The 22,032-nt window shown below is 38.1% G+C and overlaps 1 protein-coding gene across 9 annotated transcripts in view; it reads right to left on the bottom strand.

Annotated features, from left to right (window-relative positions):
• Positions 1–22,032, bottom strand: part of CLEC16A (C-type lectin domain containing 16A) — a 109,686-nt gene that overhangs the window by 23,820 nt on the left and 63,834 nt on the right. For 2 of the 9 annotated variants that reach the window (XM_083799828.1, XM_083799829.1), the window contains exon 22: positions 16,550–16,696. In XM_083799828.1, coding sequence (XP_083655954.1) covers positions 16,550–16,696 — 147 coding nt within the window. Of the gene's footprint in view, positions 1–720; positions 7,301–8,557; positions 8,612–11,278; positions 11,486–15,527; positions 15,676–16,549; positions 16,697–22,032 lie in introns of those variants that run through there. The other 7 variants (XM_083799826.1, XM_083799831.1, XM_083799830.1 and 4 more) reach the window with 7 other exon arrangements.

Genomic DNA, 22,032 nt, shown 5'->3' with positions numbered 1-22,032 from the left:
CAGTTTCAAGCGGAAGGGAGGCCATGAACCCAAAAGCTGGTATCCTCAAAGCAGAGCTGGTGGCACAATGTACAGAGACCAACTGCCAGGAGCAGATTTGACCCCTTTTTCCCCCATGCACCATAGTTTAATATTTGCAACTTACAGGAAATCGCAGTATTGTCTCCTGTCTACAATACCTCCCTTGCTTATTTCATGGTACATGACTTAATTTCTTCCCAAGAAAGCTTTTGGACCGATGCCTAGTTTGAGAAATAACATTTCACAAGGAACATACATTGACTGTAATTAATTCCCATAGATGGAGAGTCTAATTAACAAGAACCCAACTAATAACTCTGTTGGATTTGATCCATGTACAGAACTGGCAACATACACCAGAGAAAGAGGATGTGAGGACGTATTTGTGGAAGAAATCACACATGACAGGCAAAGGGGCACTTTCCAAGTGGTTCACAACCACTTTAGATGTTGCCCAGCCACTCTTAACCCTTGGTCTCGTCTACTTTGCATCACCTCTACAGGCTTCTTTTCTGCTCTCCCTCACATACACAATGCAGAAACGCCTTGGCTATTTCAGTTTTCAGCTTAAAGATTAGAATGCCTAACACTCACATGCACCATTCTTCTTAAGAGTACACTTTTGCAAATTGGGCATTTCACTGTTACTGGATGTCCTTGCACATCAAATCCAGTGACACAACACGAAGGGGAAGGAAGTTCTCAGTAACACCATTTTTATTGCCAAGTTCCATTTACAAAGAAAGGTCTATTGTTCATTCTTGCCCAGGTTTTCCATAGCCATGACATATGATTAATGCCAACAAATACAAACTCAGCTATATAAATCTGGATTTCAGAGACATACAACAATGCTTTCTAATTTCACTCCCTTCCCACTTATTTACATTTTTCTTTAAATTAACATAATATATTGTCATATTTACTCCAAATTTCTAACATAACTTACGTTAAATAATTAACACTTATTGCCTGTAGAAAAGACATTTCAGAATTCAATTCACCCCATGTTTGGGCTTTTTTCCTTTTAAATGTAAGTGCACATTCAGGACTTTTTTTTAATGAAGTACATTTCAGACATTTTTGAAATATATTTCATAAGAGGAAAGACCTCCATATTCATTAAATGCTTTATGTAGTATTCAAAGCCCAGATGCATTTATTCTAGAAAAATACATTTCCCTTTGCACTTAAAATAATCAAAACCAGCAAAACAGCTCAAAATGAAGTAAAAAGTTTGCAACAAAATATCAACATACATTCACAAATGGAGATGCTTGAAGTTAAAGCTTAAAATGCTTCCAGCAGGTCCCCTAGAGTTGTTGTGTCTATTCTTGGTGTTATCACTGGGCAAACCAAAGCTCCTAGAAATTCTAAGGAATTGGCAAGCTTGAAGCTATTCTCAATCCTTTTCAAAATTAGCTTCATGTTTATTGTAACTATTCCTGCCACGGTTAGTCTTAAATACACAAAAACTCAGACTCTCATCTCATAGAGACTTAAGTATCAGACGGCCATTATCGTGCCTTAAGTTCGCTTTACATTAGTGTGGGTACCCATAACCAAAGTAACAGAAAAAAAGATGAAAAAAGTTTTATGTATCTTATGCTCTTAGAAGAATCCTGGGAACACATCCCAGTACATCCTGGCTAGTATGTACTAGCCTGAACTTTGTGTCATCAACAAGGATTCTTAGTTGCTTGCTTCTTAAGCCCTTTTTAGTTACCTTTTTAAATAAACACACTCCACACATTCATTGAGGCTGAGACAGTCACAACAATGACAAGTTTTTCATATTCATTAAGAATGAATAAATTCTAGTTAGCAAAACAATAAACAGATACCGCCACAGTGCACGTTTATTAGACATGCAAAACTTAGCTTTACATTTTTAAATACATTAGAAAACCTAAAATACATTTTAAATCATCTTGCAAAACAAATCAAGTTTAAGCAATGTGCAGATCCTTAAAAATCTGGAGAGATCAAACTAGGGAAAAGTCTGTACAAATGTAATATAAAAATATTTTTCCATATGAAAGAACCTTCTGTTTGAGACTCAGTCCAGACCTGCATCTCCCATACCTCTTGCTGCTCAAATAACCCTGAACAGCAGAACCCCCCCGAGCATTTCCCCCTGCCCACCTTCTGCATGCCCCCACCCAGCACGTCCTGCCCAGATCACCATCTGCTTTGCAGGAGGCAGTGAGGGTTGGTACACGTTTGGGATTCATGCTGTAAACATTGGGAAACAACAGAGCAGAGCAGGTGAGCGCAGGAAAACCCCTCAAAGTGCAGTGGCCAGGTGAACGACACCCCAAAGTAAGCCAAAGGTGGGTAAACAGTGATGTACCCAAAGGCTCTTTCAAGAAGACAGACAGAACAGCTCTGAACTTCAAAAAGACATTTAAATGCTTATGGTCTGGTTGTCTGAAAATGAGTAGGAAACTTAGTAAGGAGACTTAACCACTTTTGAGGCAAAACGCCCAGATCCCATTGATGCCCTGTCTCTTCCCAAATCTCTGATTCAGCTGTAGGACCAAAAGACTAAATTTCCTAGCTGACAGCTGCCTGCACAATGCTCTTCTAAAAGCGACTCCCCATTTAACTTCAGCTGCTTAGTGAAGACAATGTATGAATACTTAGCATGATTTTTTTTCTTGGAAGAGTAGGACATACACATCAGCAAAACTATTCATTAGGCTATGGTGCATTTACCTGTAACACCTGTGCAGAAAAGAGTGACAGATTACACGAGCACAGACACCCTGTGACTGAAGTGCTCAGTGCCATGGAGTGGCTTCACACTTACAGTTTGACCTGGTTGGCTGAGAGCTTACCCATGTCTTCAAGCATACAGTTTTACATTTCGTTTACTTCACGAGGAAAAATAAGTCCATTTCCTACTAGTAGGATGACACTCAATTGCCAGGCAGTTTTTGAACTCCTAGCTCAGTTACGGTAACCAGCCATGGCCTCTTGTTGCACGCGTGGCAATTCTAGCTACTGGCATCTTACTGCGAAGTAAGAAAAAAATTCTCAGTAACTTCAATCCTAAGGATTGTTGATTTTGCTGTAAACTACTTTAACCATCAATTTTAAAATTTTGCCAACAAGAATACTTCAAATCCCCAGAAGAAAACATTATTTCCCCCTGTATTCTGTTGCTATGGGGGCAAAGAGCTTGTATGACTGACCTAAACTTGTAGGACATTGATTTAAAACTCTGAATAGTGATGAGCTTTGAGTTTTAAATTCTGGAGAAGCGATAGAAGTCTTTAAATGCCACATACCTCTACTTTAGCAAGAGCATTTCAAGACAGCAAATCAATTCTGGAAGACATCAACATTTTTTCTTCAAGTGACTTCAAGGAAAATTCCAGCTGTGTTGTAAAGCAAAGAACACTGAGGTTTCTCTTTAACAGGTGTAATTTTATATTTTAAGCCCAGCTTAATTTAAGGAACAGAATTCAGACCTTTAGTTTATCATGAATAGCTGCAAAGAGTACAAACAAGGTCAGTCTTTACAGTATAATTCACAACTTCACATGAAACAGTCTCCAGTATTCGTATACATATGACCACACTTCTAGTGAATTTCTTAATCCACACAGCTCATAAAAAATAGTGCAGGAAGATAAATGTTTGGTTTCTTCCTGTACCAAAGAATTTCTGCAAAAGCCAATTCTTGCACACAAGTTTTGCACAGCAAACATTACTCACTAGCAAGGTGGACGTTAGAGCTGGCCACTAACGCTTCCTTTCCACTCTTTTCTTTACCAGATTGCCAAACGGACAGCCCGTGTGCCCTTTGCAAGGAAAAAGCGCAAGTCTCATCCAGTGCTGTCCACGGGATGACAAACAGAAAGGGGACCCGCAAGAGGCAGACACCTGACAGTGACAGCAACACATAGCTCTGTTAAACGAGTAATATCTTGGTAAAATTTAATAAAATGAGACAGAGCACAAAATAATAAAGTAACATTCAGTATGCCCTGGTGTCTTTGGTGCATCTCCTCAAAAAGAAGGGAATAACAGAACTGTTTTATGCAATAGAGTATGGCTGAAGTTAAGACATAGCCTCTACAAACACACTGAGAATTCATCGCACAAAATTCCAGCATTTTGCTCTGGACCATTAGTGAATTTATTTCAGAGCGATTCTCGTTTCCCTCCCTTCTCTCTGCAGTGTTGCACTGAATTAGTGAGCCTTCTGAATAGTCAGTCGTTCAGCTGTTGCTCTCAGCTGCACCTTGGTATTTGGGTTTGGATAAAAAGAAGGATGCTACACTGACTCAAATTGACTTGTTTAGAAAAGAAATTGTATTTGTGGCTGATGTGCTAATGCTTTGTTGGTTGAGTTTCCTTTTTACAGTGAAAGGGGGGGATAAGGAAACAGCCCTTGAGTTCTTCTGATAAGAGACAGATAGATATGATACTCTTCGAGGAATTGCAGATTACTAACACCATACTTGCAGAGATAAGATTTTCAGATGACATATTTCAGCAACTCCCGAACTTTTACATTATTAAGTCTCCTAATGCAGCATGGAGAATATAAATTGTATTATACACATATGCCTTAATATTCCTACTAACAGCATCTCAGCTGCTTCCTGTGAAGCTCTTGGTAGACAACCAGTCATGGGACTTAAAAGCCACTCCAAGGCAATGAAAAACAGTCGGCCTTCTTTCCCCACATCCCCTTTCTTGTGCAGCATGGCTCAAGGGTGAGATTATGCATGCCCGTTAAAAAGCTGCTTTGTGCATGCTCCTAATTTTGCTAGGACTGAATTTTACATTAGATAAAGATAGATCAAGGATTTTCTGTCTAAAATTAATTCTATTTAAGGGAACTCGGCCTGCACAGTGGCATTTTCTGTAATCTAGGTGAAGAGTTTAGGTTAACAACATAAAATGCTTTCAAATTAAGCAAGGAATCATTTTTTATACTGATCTTTAGACTATTACTGTGGCTACAGAGCACTGCAGCAACATGCTAGAGAAAGTCTAGACCGCAATAAGTTAAGCTAATAAGACATATTTATGTGGTCCTTCTGCCCAAATTGCTACTGATGTCTAAGCTTGTTCAGGTATGTGTACATTAGCCACAACAGTGACTCCAGTGAAAACTGGACCAAGCACATAAAAAAAATTAATAGTGGCCTCTTAATCCAGCAAGGCCGAATTCTCATCCCACACCCTTAACAGTGCTAAAGACACCTAGTTCTCAGATTTCATTTTAGAGTTTGAGCCATTCTGGAATGGTCAGAATAGTGGTTAATTCAATTGAGATGAAGCAGAAGCCACAGAAAACCAGAAGTGAACAAAGCTGCATGCAAAAGCTGATAATGAAAGAAGAAATGCTGGCTTTCAATAGTAGCCATGCTATATCCATGTTTTACAAAGATTAAATCATTACACAAAGGAAAATATGGAAAAACAAGCAAAGTGATACCTGTGGATTATTCAATCTCATATAAATGCAATATTTAAAATCAATTCAAGTATTCCATCTGACAGCAAGGAAGAGATACGGTAGGACTGAAAAGTAGGTAAAAAAAATTCAGATTCACCTATTTGATATGAAATCAATATTCGCAAAGACAATCAGGAAACAGATTGCACTGATGACTGAAATCCAAAGTAAAGTAAATAGTAGACTTCGATCTTTGAGAGCCAGAGAGCATTCAATGTTATGTGCAGACCAATAATGAAACACTGCTCATCTTACTGCTAGCTTAAATGAACACACATAGAAATTGATCAGAAAGCTTGAACTCCATTCACTTTAAATTCCATATAAAGTCAGCAGAGCACTCCAAGCTTTACTCCACAATTTTCTTCTACTTCCTGTCAACTCAGAATCAGGATCTAAGAGGCAAATTTGGTAAGGCAAGTATAAACTCAGAATCACTTTTATGTTGTAATTTCATTTAACAGGGATAATCTCCCAGATGGGAAAAAATTTCCTTTTTATTTTCAGACTTGCAAAGGAATTACTGGTTAGATGTGGGGACCTACTTCTTACAGGAATATGAAAAAACCTGCCTGCCAACAACAAAAAAAAAAACACAACACAAGCCTCTTTAGAGTAAAACTGCTTCTGTCTGCTTCTAGCTGTCCTTCAGTATAGAAGATATCACTCCTCAGAGGTGTAGCAATTTGACTGTCAGCAGTGAACAAACAAGCTATAGCAATCTCTTAAAATATTTCCCATCCCTCTGTAGCTGGTTAAGCAAAGACTGAAAAAGTCTCAAAAATCCCTTACATTAATCTGCATAAGCAGCTGTCATATTAAATTTCAGAGTTTTACCTTAAAAAAAAAAGCTTTGAGATGTATCTTGCTTTGAATCAAACCTTGAAAAAATATTACACGTGGAAAACACAATATTGAAGTTTGGAGACCTATGAATACAACACTTAAAGGGGCCAAGCCTGCTGGTATCGTACAGGCCAACAAAAGCTGAAAGAGATCAGGATTAAAAAAACATTCATGAATCGAATGGAAGTGGTATGTCTGTACTATAGTATATGTATTTTTTTCCTTGTCAGTGGGTATGTCTCCAGTTTCAAAGTAGCGATACAACATCCTGAACCAGGTATCCAAAATTTTCTTCACTTTGCCATAATACTGTAGACCTTTTACAATTAATTTAGTTACTGCAGCTGGAGCTTTATTTTTATAATAAAGTAGGTGATCTGAAGTACATTCATGTTCTTGTATACCAGAAATGGGCTTGGAGATACCCAGTCCAGATTTGAAGTTTTTTTCTCCGGTTTAAATATGCCAAACTTCTGATGTTTGTCCTAAAAGCTGCCCACATGCTTCACCAGTGGGCCTCTTCTTGCAGACCATAGCCTCTGATGCTTCAAGAAGTATCTGCGCTCCCAAACAAGAATTTGGTTCACTGTTTATCACAGTCTGCAGGTTGGCTTTAGTCACAACACTCTTCCTCTGTCTCTTTTACCGTGCCAACTTCAATTTCAGATGGCAAAGGCGGCTGAGGAATGCAGGAGAATGTACGAATACTGTGTGGATCAACCGGTGGGACCAGTGTAAGTGACTCTACACTTAGTGCATCTGTATTATCATCTGATATTAACGATATCGTGGGCTGCTGTGCAGGAATCAGGCTAGGGGACAGGTTTGCTGTTTCTATGTCACTGTTTTTTACAACATTCTTGCTAGACTTTGAGACAGCTGAAAGAGTTTCGTCAGACATCATCATCAGACCAGGAATGGTCACGTGAGGCTGCTCTGGAGCTGAAGGGCCATCTATTGAAAGAAAACACCAAGAAACAATCAATATTCCACTTAGTATAGACACTGCTTATTAAACCAGTGTACTATGCTTATGAATATTTAAGAATACTTGGGTGGAAAACAGTTCTATGAAGCGCCATATTTAAATTTACTTTTTAGTAATTAGAAATGACACGTAAATATTATGATGGCATAACATAAAATGCCAGCAATAAACTGTTCACGTTAGGAACCAGAAAATCTACATCTATAATACTGTAATATACAGCAATATCATAAATATTCCTAGAGAAAGGAAATAGAGGGGAAGAAGAATAAGAAGAATAAGAAAGCCTCCCCAGAATTTAGTATAGACTAAAATAAATAACCACTCCATGCCAGGCAGCTCTTCAGAAATAGAAAAGAAGCCCTGTATGACTAATTTTCCCAAGAGGAGACCTATTCTTACAAAGATCTGGAAGTCATTCTCTCATTCCGTTCTCCGCATTCAGATTGAAGTGATATCTTAGCCATAGAAAGTAGAATTATGTAAGAACAGGAAGGAGAATTATGTGCATACTGTAACTGAAAGGTGCTGCAAAATAAACCTGTTTTTACACAGGCTTTTGTTTTATGAAATTCTGTGCTCATAAGTATGGAGCATACAACATGGATAAAACTGGCAATAAGACATTGCATATCACAGAAACCCGATATGCTGCTAGCCCTTCCCATACAGTGAAAAAAACATTAACAGCTACTTGTATTGCCATTTTTTTCCTTAAAATCCTTGTAATTAGCAAGAGAACTGCTTATTTGGCTCAGATGGATAATAAACAGAAAGGATCGGGGGTACCACCTCATATGAGCAAGTATGCCCACACAATTATTTTTTTTTCTTTTCAGGCTAGAGTAATAGATGCCATTCAAGTTAACAGGTATCCAGCTTCAAGGCATTTAGAGCTCTTGTTAAAAATCAGCATGTGTTCAAGTGTACAGGCATCTGTAGAAAAGTCTACAAGGCAATGTAGTGAATGCAGAAGCTAAGAATTAGATTCTGTTTTTTAATGCACAAGGACCTTAGAATATTTCTGCTACAATATGATTCCAATTACTCCTGTAAAACAAACAAACAAAAAAGCACATGAATATAAGGAAGAAGAAAAGAAAAACAGAGCTTAGAATGGAATGGGTATCAGTAAGGTATCAGTAAGATAACAGTGAGAGACAGTTGTGATTTTTTTTTAAACCTTTCTGGTAAGATAACCCCAAACAAAGATGTATTCTCACTTCAGAAAATCACTTGATTTCATTTTTTGCTGAATCTGTAGCTAAAGCTTCTCCCTTTAAGGAAAAGGAAACTTAGATTGTAAAAAAAACAACAACCAAACAAACAAACAAAAACCCCACCTCTTTAAATAGAAAGGACATCACCAGTTATTTTGGAAAATAAGGACAAATTCAAAGTAACTGCAGGGTTTTTTTTTGAGCTATCAAGAAGTTTTAGTGAAATGGTGGTGATTGATAACAGGAATGTGATGCAAGGCTTGCACTGAGAAGCCCTTCCTTTTGGGAGAATGATTTCCTCATAACTTTCATTCATTGAAATCCTGACAGACATGCATATTCTTCTGATATGATATACTGTCCCAAATCCTTCCACGTAGGATCTAAATGACTGCTAAAGTGGCTCCCTTCTCAATACAACAAAGAAAACAGAAATATTTGAAAAATGACTCCATAAAAAAATATCTGGAGTTGACAAAGTTTACATTTAAGTCTGAAAATGCATTCAGAAAAAAGGTAAAAAACATATCAGAAAATGTAAAAGCAGAACAAACTAAGCATCTAGTATTTCAGCTACAGTATTTTATAAACAGAAAATAAAAAAGCAGAGCTCTACGCTATTTTTTCCTGTTTTATTTATTATTGATAGCAGTCTCTCTCTCTCCCCTACTTTCAATATTCCTTTAGTCGCTGTTAGAACTTCCCTTCTGCTGCTCATTAAATGGCAGCAGGGACAGGTATGCTGTAACCCAGCACAGCGTTACTGCCAAAACAACCAGAGAGTAGCCAACTGCCACTTAGTCCTTGCAGGGGCAGAAAGCAAATATCAATATACAACGAGAGGAAAAAAAAAATAACATTCTAGACAAGGTCAACAGCTCTCGCTACTGTTTTACAATATATTATCCCTTCTGGACTGTGAGAGTGGCACTTGCATCTTTGTGACCAGACTCTCAGGGATCAATGGGCACTTCAGGCGTATTCTTAGCTTGAAACTGGAGCTATAAGCTTGTGCTATATGATTTATCTCCCATATCTTTTGGATATGATGATAGAAAGAAATAAGTGATCAGACTATAGACTAAGGAAACTAAATGGAGTACAGAGATCTAGCATCTTAGAACGATAATTTGGAAAATAAAGAGGTATTAAAAAAAAAAAAAAGAGCACCTTCTTGATGTAGAAAGTTTTCATGTACGACACCTCCCTGTTAACTGAATACAACGTTTCAGAGCAATGATTACCAGTAAGGAAACCTTTGAGGCTCAAAATTTGAAAGCCTTTTGAACTCAGACAATTCAGCAAAGGATCCAAATAGACAAATATGCATTTATGTATGACCTGAATTCTAAGAGTCTTTGAAACTGGAATAAACAATTGGAAAGAAGATGTACCCTAGCTGGAAAAAAAGCTCAAGAAGGGCTTATTATAAGAATGTCTGTCTCTAAAATCTGGATAGTTACCAAGCTATTGATTCAAAAAAGTTTCAAGATATCCAATCTACTAGGAGATTAAGTTCCTTACCCATTATTTGGAACTTCTATCTACACTGGACATAAAAATATTAAGTAGCTTTCAAAAAAAACTCAGACTCCTAACACTTGGTTCCATTCAAATTTCACTTTGGACAGAAGGAACAAAAAGAATCGTCATTTTCACTAATCACTAAGACATACTTTACTCTTAAATATCAAGGAGTTATCATCTAACATGGGAAAAAATATTTCTATTTACCTCTCCGCAACTCACATGCGTTTAAGCAGGAATGTTCTGGCACAAAAAAAAAAAAAGCCAGATATGGAATTTAAGTACCAAACAAGGTTAAAAAACAGGGCATCGACACTGGATATTACCAGCTATCTTTGGTTGTGGTGGGCTCAGCAACCTTTCTTTTTTTTTTTTTTTCCCAGCACTCCTGTAAAAATAACCTTGGTAACATAATAGAAGAAAATCGCTCCACTTCTGTTATATTAACTTATGTTATTATGGTCATTAGGGAAAGAAGAGAGAAAAGAACAGAAAGAGGTAAGAATGAATACAGGCTACAGAAAAATGTCTTAAACTGTACAGCAATATACTGTGAAAGGATAACAAAAATGTAAGTAAGAGCACACTAACGGAAAAGACACAAAGTCTAAAAATGAGAAAGGATGTTTACATAGTATTAACAGAATAAAAAATGCTTATGCTATGGTGGTGAAAAATATAAATTAGATTCAAGTTAACACGGGTTATGTAAGTGAGAATCTAGTATGAGGTCTATTTCCATCCTTTTTGTATCTGCTTCCCCTCCCCACTCTTTCAGGCAGACAATTAAACAGTCCATAAAGCCATCTGCCCAAATGTGATGACAGGTAAAATGAAGAAGCATTCAGTGTAAGACTGTCCTTGGACTGTGATGATACAAGCTAGTTTTTTTCTAAGTTATAAATAGATTTCCTGCTGCCAGTCAGCTACCTGCATTACCATCCATTCTGAAGCCTGTGCTTGCTAAATTCCACTACAGCCATAGCTGCCACTGTGCAGATGAAGACATAGCTGCTTTGAAGCTGGAGGCTTGATAGATCATTTGGTAGTAAGCAGAATTTCAGTCTTTGACAAAACAGCCAAGAAATATGGGAGAAACTGTAGGTAGGACTTTCAGAAACAGCTAATTATTGCTGCACAATTCTCCCCAAAACCAGTATAGTCAAATATTTATGATGCTTTTCTTCAGTTTCCTACCTCGCTGTCACTGCTGCAAGCATGGAAACCAAGTATGTTCTATTAACTGTTACGGGCTTTTCAAATCTTAGGGAGGAACCTGCCTGATTTGATATTGCGTGAGTTTCGGTTGCAGCTGCTGCTTGAAGACCTAAACCCAGTGTCCACCGTGACTGTCAGCCTCCGACAGACTAAACACCCGCCGTCGTCCTTTCCTGCCAGACCTTACTAGAGGAAAACACAGCAATATATCATACCAAGGTTTTAACAATGAAACAAGGAAGGGAAACTGGAATGAAGACAAAGGATAAATGTTAGAGTAGCAACAAGAATAAGTGACAAGGACACATTCATAACTGCTGGTATCTTGCATACAATTTGACAGCTGAGTCTTTTTAAGTTTGGGAAGTACTTCTGCAGCTGGAAGAATTAACTCATTTATTTATTTAGAAACAAGTGAGCTTAAGTGAAGTTATTTTTTGCTTACCTATCTAGAAATGTACATGATACGGTTTGGACTACATCTGGCAATTCTGACAGCACTTACACTGAGACAGGACTGGTATGCATTTGCATTATGATCTACTCACATCCTGTAAAAACCTTGGGAAAACCTTTCCATTGTGCATTCTAGTGATAGAGAATTATTCTGATTCCGACTGGCAACACATTACACGAGGTGCTCTCCTGAGCAGGTGACTACTTCAGACCACTCAGCACTACTATTCTAAGATGTGAAAGTGAAGTATTATACTTGGATTATAACAAAGCCAAATGCAGCACTTTAAAAGATAACAGCAGTTAAGATGATGATGCTTGGTGTGTAGAAAGTTTCAGAGAAAGAAACTTTCTAGGAACAAAAGTACTTCCTCAGCTAATTAGAAAATTACTCCCACTGGAGAACAGATCACACCACATTTACATTACTGATCACAGAGGAAATTGTGATGGTTTCAGTAAGATGGCAGGCACTGTTCTCACAGGCTCTCCATTCTTAAGCATTCTCTCTTCAGTATACACGTATTTTATTTTATAGACTGGTATCCAACTTATTCTCTGCAACAGGGGACAGCTCTTTTTGCTTATTTTAGACCATTTACCATTAATATCTGCCAGAAGCGTGAAATATGGCGTGACAGAGAAGATCAATGCTTTCTGAACTCCTCAATATCCATTGCTCCTGTGTAAACATTTTCTTAAGTATAGAAGCCAATTGCATTTTAAAGCTTTAGGCAACTTAAAAAGTGATTAAATAAATCGTGGATGACATTACATATATATAACTCTGGAAGACTGCTAACTTACAGTAACAGCTTCTTTATCTTAATCCTTGGCTTATATAAAAATAAGCACTTTCCAGAAGTGCAGCCAAGACAAGACCATATCCTAAGCTTAGAAACTTATAGATTAAAGTCTGTCTAGCAAGAGAACAGTTCCACCCTAGGCACAGCAACATTTCGAATGGGTGTGTTCATTAAAAAGAGACTGTAAATACAACAAAAAATACCTAACAGGATAGCAGCATTTGCAAAACCTGGCAGTACTTTTTCTGTCTTGCTAGAGACTCTTCTTTCTTTAAGGGATGGCTTCTCCTTTTTCTATTTTAAGGAACAGAGAACTTGCAAAGGGCTAAGTTTAACTGCCAGATATGTGGGAGCTGTCAGGCTTTAAAACTTCTATGCCGCAAAGTATTGTGGCAGTTACTAGGTAGGACTCAGGAATTATAAAAGTTTATTTTACTTGTGACAAAGCAGTTGATGCAACTATTGTTCTCTTATAGCAAATGAAACATGTTTAGCCAAGTGGTTCTATGTAAGTTCAGTTACACTCCGTTCTTGCATTAAGACAGTGTGATATTGCTTGATGCAGGTCAGAGTGATAGCAAGGAAAATGTTTTTACAAAACAAAATATTTTTTTTCCAGTGATACATTTTCAAAAGCTCTTTTACTGTTCAATGTATACTATTTTAAAACTTTTCCTCAACTAACAAATATGCAACTTGTCTTTATTTTGTTCTCATCTATCACTGTTTTATGTAAAGTCACTCTGTCATGCTCCAAATCTTATTCCCTGGAAGATCTCTGTGAAGATTATAAGTACCATCTCAAACATATCAAACGTTGAACAGCCTAAATCTGTCAACAGACAGCAGCTTAGGACAGTAGTAGTAATTACAAGTTCACAGCAAAAGCAGCTGTCATGGTTTAAGATGTTGTCCTTAAGGAAGACAGTTGAGGTAGTTTCCATGACATTCACATATCCATCTCTCCTTTTTTGTTAGCTGGCCTTCTTCACTGAAGTTCTTGAGAAACCTAGCATGCTCTTCACCGTCAGCAACCTGCTTAGCTGCTAGAAGAAACACGGGAGGAGGGAAGGCAGAAGAGATAGGGAACACACCTGTGTTCATGTGCATGTTTAGAATGGAATGGGAAATGAGAAGGGACTCTTACGTGACAGATGGTGGCAGCATTCAAGTGCTACCTCGGGGCATAAAACAAATCTTGGTAACTGCTTGCTGTTAATCAGCTACTTATTTCTTTCTCCTTGAAGGAGCTGACAATGTTTCTTGTCACTTCATATTAAGAATCACAGAATTAAGTCACAGAATCATTAGGCTGGGAAAGACCTTCATGCAAGCCTCCTCTACTACTTCACAGCAGAATAAGGCAGATTAGAACAGGTTAGGGGAAACGTCACCTAGTTTCACACCGAAGTAGACAAATATCAACAATCATTTCAGTAACTCAGCTGAGTGGTCAGTAAGTGCTGATATCAAGACACTGTCACTTATTTTTTAGCAGCATACTTCTGTTCAGGCACAAGCCTGCAGAACAGTCGTCTGGACAAACCAACCAGATTCCCTCTTTCATGGTTGTGCTCCTGGCAGCAGGTTACAGTATAGACCACAACTACGTATGAATACTACAGAAGGGAGAATATTCATTACAAGTTTGCAATAAACTGGTCAAATTAGTTAATGCAGAAACAATTCTCAGGAATAGAGCAGAATCAGCATCAAATGCTTTGATACTTAAGATCAGCAAAAAGTGTCAAAGCACCTACATGGGTCAGAGACATCCCCCTGCCCTGTCCCTCATCCCCAACACCCTGCACCAGAGCCTCGGTGATTTCAGCATCCTCTCTAGTCTGTACTAAGGACCTGGAGGCACTGTCAGCTACTCAGCTGTTAACTGTTTATAACATTACTTGTTCAGTATTGGCTGCAACTACGTTAGCAGTTCAGTTCAGATGAACAGAGCAGTTTTGAAGAATCCAGGAGCTTAGCTCAAAATTCATCCCTGCATCAGGTTAATAAGAGTTGTTGACTTGGCATTAAAGTAGCTGAAGCACATTCTCACATTCATTTCCACTGCCTTTGCTGAAGGTTACTACCTACCCCCACAGTGATACGGCACAGAACTGTATCATCACAACTAGATTTCCTAAAGCATCTATCAATGTCCCCAGGTCCTGTGCCAAAAAAACCACCAAAGACTGTTTTCCTGCATGACGTGGCATTTTGAACATGCTTCATGATGAAGCCACAATGTAGGTCACACTAAATGTGGACCATTCATGCAACTGAACTGGTAAAGTGCAGACTGAAACCAGGCATTTCAAAACTCTTATTATTTTAAATTAAAATATGCTAGATGAGGAACTGCATGCTACGAATTTACTCAGCTCTTCACAGAAGTCAGATTACATGTACTTGAAAGACCTCTGTCTGAAGTATGTAATATACTCTTGCTGCATATTACGTTCTGTGAACTAACATGTTGCTTACAACAGCAGCTAGAATTTAAAAATTATTTTCATTTCCTTTACCACAGTTTTCTCTTAGAAAATTGCAGACACCTTTCAGAGGATCCAAATACAGTGAAGGACATAGTAGCTGAGCCTCTCTTCTACAGCTAGAGTGAAACATGTAAGTGAAACAAGTGGTTTCTGTCTTTAATGCCAACCTATATCGAGACTTCTGACAGATCATACCACTTCTCTGTGTAATCTCCACATATCTATCCAGACCCTCTGAAGACTGGATAATAGCGATCACTTGCTAGCAGAGAAAATAAAATGAGATCCCTCCAAAGTTTTGAATGGATTGCATTAGAAAAATATCTCAAATTTCAATCTGGAATTGCACATATTGCAAGAGTATTTTGACTATATGTTAGTCTATAACAGTAATTAATGCTTTTAAATAACGACTGGATGCTAGAATGCTTTACAAACTGTTCATAAACTTGATAAGCAGCTTTTGCTTACCCTTTTCCAGTGGTACTTCTTGCAAGGATAGTCACTTCGGACATAAAATGTACACTGATCTCCTGACACAGTGTTCAGTGAAACTAAGGCATTTCATGACCTCCAAAACACTAAATGCCTAACAAAGATTGCATCATTTCCTGTAAAACTGCAAAAAAGTTTACTTTTATCAACACAAAACTTCCAAATGAAGGCAAAATGGTATATCTTAATGGGGGAACCATAACAACCATTTCAAAGAGTGATCAACATTGCAAGTGACTGCCAAAATGAGGGGCTGTTTGAAAAGTTCTTGTGAATCTATTTTTAATAACCAAAAAGAGTTAGAGTAGGGTCAGTTCTAGACTGAAGGCATTTCAATATGCACCCTTCAGAATTTACTTCTCGCTTAGCCTCCAGCTGGAGGTTCTCTACCTCACATACCATTTGTATTCAAAACAAACACCATTACAGGATTCCCCAGAAACACTACAGGAAAAAAAAAAGGAGTGAAGGCATTTCATTCCTCAGTGTAGTGTTAGCATTCTAAATAACTACAGCTATTTCAAAGTGTCTCATATTTGGCCTCTTGTTAAAAATTAACAGAAGTATCAGATAAGCATATGATTATATAACTGACTGAAAGTCAATGTTGCCCGATTCATACAGATGCTTTATGTGGAGATGAACTTATTCATTAGGGCAAACAAATGTCAGCATGAGTTTATGCAAAACAGTATTTCTGTTTAAACAAAAAAACATTTCAAATCATATGTGCTGGGAGACAAATCAGACAACAAGATAAATTTCACCAGTATTTAAGAACACTGCTGTATGCATTGGATAAGGAGTTTCAAAAAGCTGAATAAATCATTAAAATTTGCACCACAATTTACTTTAACTAGTTTAGGTGAATGATCAGGCGATCTGAAAACAACCCCCCACTCTGTATTTAATTTGATAACACAGGAAGTTAATTTTTCAGTAACATTTACAGTACTCTACATCCCTTGGTGACTATGCTGAAAATTGTGATTTAATACCTGATGGGCTCTGTGCAGCAGAAGGAGTGGAAGTTGAGCTTGCAGTCACTGAATCACAGCGCCCTGTGCTCCCACTGCCACTGGAAGGTGATGGTGACGAGAGTGGTGATGGATTGTGCTGATTTATGCACTGGGCTACAGCAAAGCCTGCAAGATAGGACAATGATGTTCACCAGTTAGTAATTAGCTTCTAAGAGTTCACCTACATGAACAAACTGAGAAAGGGAAAGAGAAAATACTGCAAAGTGGTGTTAACTCCATCTGGTGGCCCAGAGGATGTACCTTCTTCATCTCAGATGCCTGATAATCCGAATGTGTCTTACTCAAAACATGCTGATTACAAGCATCAATGAACAAGGAAACACAGGTTAAATGATACAAAACATTCTAAAACACAGTTTGCACAGTCAAAGCAGGTCAGTTTGGGGTATACACAATACATTACTCATGGGTCACACACCTTAACATAAGGAAAATGGTTAGTTAAAAATGAACAAAAACTTTGAGATAGAAAGCCTACACCACCTTTTTTACTGCAATAAGAACTTCACAAAATTTTAATAATCAAGCCTAATGCTAGCATTGGATTTCATCCACCTTCTCACAAATCTAACTTTCTCCCATCTGAAGACAGAACATTTATACAGTGTCTGAAAGCATTTATTCTAAAAGTGTTCTTTTGTCTTTCGGTCTAATATTTGCTCAAATTCTTTCATTGTAACATCCTCTTCTCTCCTAACAGTCTTGCATTCGTTCCTTTCTCCTTCCTCCACAACTGCCTCTCTCCAGCCAATTCAATCTTTTTTTTTGACTTTTGATTTTTATTAATTTCCTCACTTTACCTCCTTCCCTCCTCACGTACGATGATTTGAGTACTTTCCCCCTTAAGATGCAATTTCAGAAAGTATTATGGACCTGCAGCACACTGACAATTGGGAAAGGAGTGCTAGCAAGGCACTCAGATCCCTGTTTTTTTTTGCACTAAAATCCGATTTGATCTCTTGCACGAAACCAGCTTATAATACTACCCAGTTATAATGTCTGCAGAGCACACTGCACTGTCTCCCTGTGTAAATGAATACTAATATTCTATCATGAAATTGACTGATCAAGTATAATCAGAGTGCAATGAAAATAGAAATTTTCCCTGATTCTTAGTTATTAAACACTAGCGTCTTCTCTCATCGAGAAAATACATAGCAAATGTTATTTTATATGTTCCTAATTAAAAGGCCTACATGTATACATATATTAACTCATTGTATTATATGTCCCACTATAATTTTGCTATTGTGCAGCAGCTAAAGCTAGCAGATACAGTAGAACAAGAAAGGAGTGTGATCTTCTGCTCTTGTACTTTGTGCTCTGTCCATCCAACTTCTTCTTTTTTTTTTTTTTAAAGTATCTTCTAAAATCTGTAATTCAGATTTAAATCAGATCAGGCAAGGGTGTTTTCCAACACTCATGATGTATCACCTAACATTTCCCCTCCTGCTCTTCTAAGTGGGCAACAGCCAGTTTTCAGGAATATTCATGATTCTAAAAAAAAAAAAAAAAAAAAACCACAACAGAAAGAATTCCCCAGAATACCACTGGTTTCTGAGAAATCCAAAGCAGGAAGTAATCTGCATGGTACAGATTGCAGTGCTGAACTGTGAAGAGTGCAGAAAAGTTTTGTCCAAGAAGTGCTTATAACAAAGTTAAAAAATAGAACATGGAATGTGAGCTAGATCATTGCCCAACCTAGCTTTCTTACAGACTAAGATGCATCAGAGCACTATAAATAACACACTGCGGTTAACGAAATCACTGAGAACCTGCAACCCTTTCACATGAGATTACAGGATTTTTTCCTTCAAGGCATGTAACAATTTAGGTTATTACTGTCATTTTCCATTTGTTTTTCCAAAAGAATTCTGTATCAGGTTTCAACGTTTCTTCTGAGCACTTTTTTCCCCTTGGATGTGATTTTTCAGCTGACTTTAAGAGTTTTCATAGTTTTGCTATTACAGAAGTCAATGATTATCTTGAATCACATCAGTATTATGAAAACCTAGATGAATCAAAATTTTAAAGGTCTAGCATCTACTTAGAATACCACGGAACTACCTCCTAGAACTTTAACATGCTTTTAGAGAGGAGTTCATGAACTGCCCTTCCCACACGATTCCAGCGAAGACAACCACAACTGCACTGCTCATACTTAGTTCATCTCCTGCTTTCTTTAGAAGATCACGCTCCTCTTGTGGTTCACTCAGCAACTTTCCTCACAACAATGTGCTTAGAGCAACTCCTTGATGTTCAGCAAGGTTTTCCTTTGGCTGACACGCTCCTCCCAGCACTTGGAAGCTTTTGTTACCAAAACCCGAAGTGATGAATAAACAGCTCTTCAGAAGAAGACGTGCTTCTTGCAGTGACAGAAATATCTTCAACATGAGCTACGGGTCAGGTGCTACCTAGGACACTTAGCTGCTTCTACAGCCCTCCTCGCTGTCCTGTGGAAATCACTAATGAGAAAGGTTACCCTTTACTGGCAGTTCCCTGAATTATTGACAGTAGCCATGACACGTACGCACACTAGGATTAACCTAACAACATAGTGCTTGCCATCTTCACTGTGTAGTGAACCCTGAAAAGGGAAGCACAATTTGACAGGCAGGTAGGAGAAAAATCAAATGCACCGAACAATACTTGATTCTTCTTTTAAATGGGGAATCTCCCGCAGTGTTGGATGGATGATTCACCCTTTATAGCGAACGTTCGGTATGGGGAATTTGCTGGTGCTGGGCAGGAGGCAGCCAAAGGTAGATTTAAATATTTTTTAATTTTTTATTTTTTTAAACTACAAAAAACATATGAAAGCTTTGAAACAGACATGGCAAGTCAGGAAAACGATTTTAATAGCAACGTGTACTGACAGGCTGCATTATAAGGAAAAACACCAGAATGGATAGAGAAAGGAAGTCACGCAGAAAAAAGCTGATATATACTAGTTCAGTTAGCAATTTGACTTTGTGGTCCTACCGCTTACCCTGTACCACCCATGCTTAGATTCAAGATCTAGACTCAAAACCACTTGCAGAAACACAACGCTGTCTGAGCTGCTGTAGTCCTTGCATCATCATTCTAGATAGGTGAAGGCCAGTTTCACCAGGCTTTTCTCTTCTTTTAAGTTACTATTCCTCAAGACCAAGATAATCACCAATTGAAAGAATTACATAACCACTGTCCCAGGAGACATCTACTTTAGTTAAGAAACAGTTTGGTAAGCACCTCATTATTACATAAATGTAAATAAATCCATGTGTTATTCTTCCGGAAACCAAGCCATTGATCTTCTACAACCATTGAGATTAATTAAATTGAGGTTACACACAGTAGTGCCTGATGATCTGCAAGAAGTTAACCACAAACTAAACTACCTCAAACATAAAGGACATCTATGGCACTTGGAGCCACTGATACATACAGTTTTTAATATAATAAACATGCATTGGGTTTCTTACACAATACTTTGTGTTCGGAAACAGCAGTTAGGGTGGGAAACAAGGAACAATCAATGGGCTTGTGATCACACAGGAGACAGAAAGCCATCTGTTAAAGTGAAAGAAACGTTTTTGGAATAGCTACTAGTGTCTTTGGTAGAAAAGTGCTTACATCAATTTATTTTGTTTCCTTCCTGGGGCTGTGCAAGGTTGCACCCATGCAAGGCATTCTAGATCCACACAAGGTTTTCCCTGTTTTTATTTCAAAGGAGGAGAAGCTTCCATCCTCACCACAATAGTGGAGAAAGCAGACAGTCCTACTGCGACTATATAGGAGGAGCTGGCCTGATTCAGCAAGACTGCTTGTGCAAAGGTTCTGCAGAACAGAGCTCATGTTTTACGGATTTAATTCTTAAACCGAAGCATATGTTTGCAAATTATCTTATAATTTCTCTCCCTTCTTCCCATGAAACAACTGTCATGACGGGGTTGCTTTTTCAGCTCCTCTTCGCAGACCCGTAAATGAGCAGCTTCACAGAGAATATGTAATACAGAGGCAGAAATTTAGCTACATTTACTTCTGTTTATTTACACTTATTTCAGTAGTCTAAGACATGAAAGAACAGTTTATACAGACAAAAGAAGATTCATATATAAAATGTCAGTACTACTCTAGTGCGCAGCAAAAAGACTGCAGTTGAAGCATCAACTCATGCTATCTAGTGCAAACTCTCAGGAAAATACCTCTGACAGCACAGCCAGTTTTCATGCCATACTGTTCCTTGCTACTGGAAACAGATTAAACTAAAGCAAAAATGGTAAGTTCTACAACAGCAGTTTCTTATGTTACGTAGATAAACACAAAAAAACTGTAGCTCTCTCCTTCAAACAGAGTTTCACTTAGACAATTCCCTACAGCAAGAGGTGGTCCATAAACACAAAGGAGAACTTCGTTCTCTTCTTTCCTATAAAGACTGAACTGCTCAAAATATTATAAAAACCCTTTCCCTCCTTGATTACTCCTCCAGTCCAAAGCAAGATCCATTGCTTGATGCACTACCAGGTCTAAGACAACCTTACAGCAACAGTCCTAGCGTGTTTGCATGCGAACGTTTCCTGAATGGAAATATTTAAGCACTACTTCTTTGGCCACCATATGTACAGACTCCTTCAATTATCATCTGTGCAACTGCGGGTAACTCACCCTGTCTGAAAACATGACATTTTCTGAACCTATAGCTGAGAATAACAGCCCTTGATAAAAGAGAATCCAGGAGGAACTCTTTGCAGCCCATACAGAAGCGATATTTAACAAAAGAACTTGTCAAATTGTGAGTCAAGAGGCGATGGCTGACAGATTTCCTGGGAAGCTAAAGAACAAGCTCATAAAGGCTCAGTGTGTTCTCTAGTGCTGTCAAAACGTAAACATTTATTTCAAATTGCAGTAACTGCACATGGTAGAACAGGACATAAAATTGTATCATATAGGACTGGATGCAGAACTTTCCTAAAATATATCTAGACAGCAGCTTGTGTCAGCCTCCAAACTTGTGTGTTTATGACTATCTGAAATACAAGGTCACCTTTTTCCAGGGGCACTGTCCTCACTCGGTAAGATGACCAGAACTCAGAACGGCTAAACATTCAAAAGAAACTCTCATCTGTCTGAATGCACGGCCCTAGAGCTTGGAGTGCCCATATCACTGCTCGTTTTGCTCACACAAGATTATTAAGCTTCTTCCTGAAAGGCCACACTGAAACTCAATAGTTTTTCAAAGTGCCATAAAAATGGGAAATGACTGAATCATCTGGAAGACATGAATAAAGGTACAGCTAAATAAGTATGGTTTCTTCGGCAGTTCATCCAGCTTAAGAGTTTCCCACTCCTTTTCTCTCCTGCCCGCATATAACACCGTTAGTTGCATTTGCTGAACCTTCTATGGTTCAGTTGTTCTGGTAAGCAGATCACCATGAAAATAGGTTATTTCTTGCTGTAAT

Source organism: Anser anser (genome assembly GCF_964211835.1).
Source record: "Anser anser genome assembly, chromosome: 15".
Taxonomy (NCBI): domain Eukaryota; kingdom Metazoa; phylum Chordata; class Aves; order Anseriformes; family Anatidae; genus Anser; species Anser anser.
Note: the sequence above shows the minus strand (reverse complement) of the source record. Positions and strands in the feature narration are given on the sequence as shown.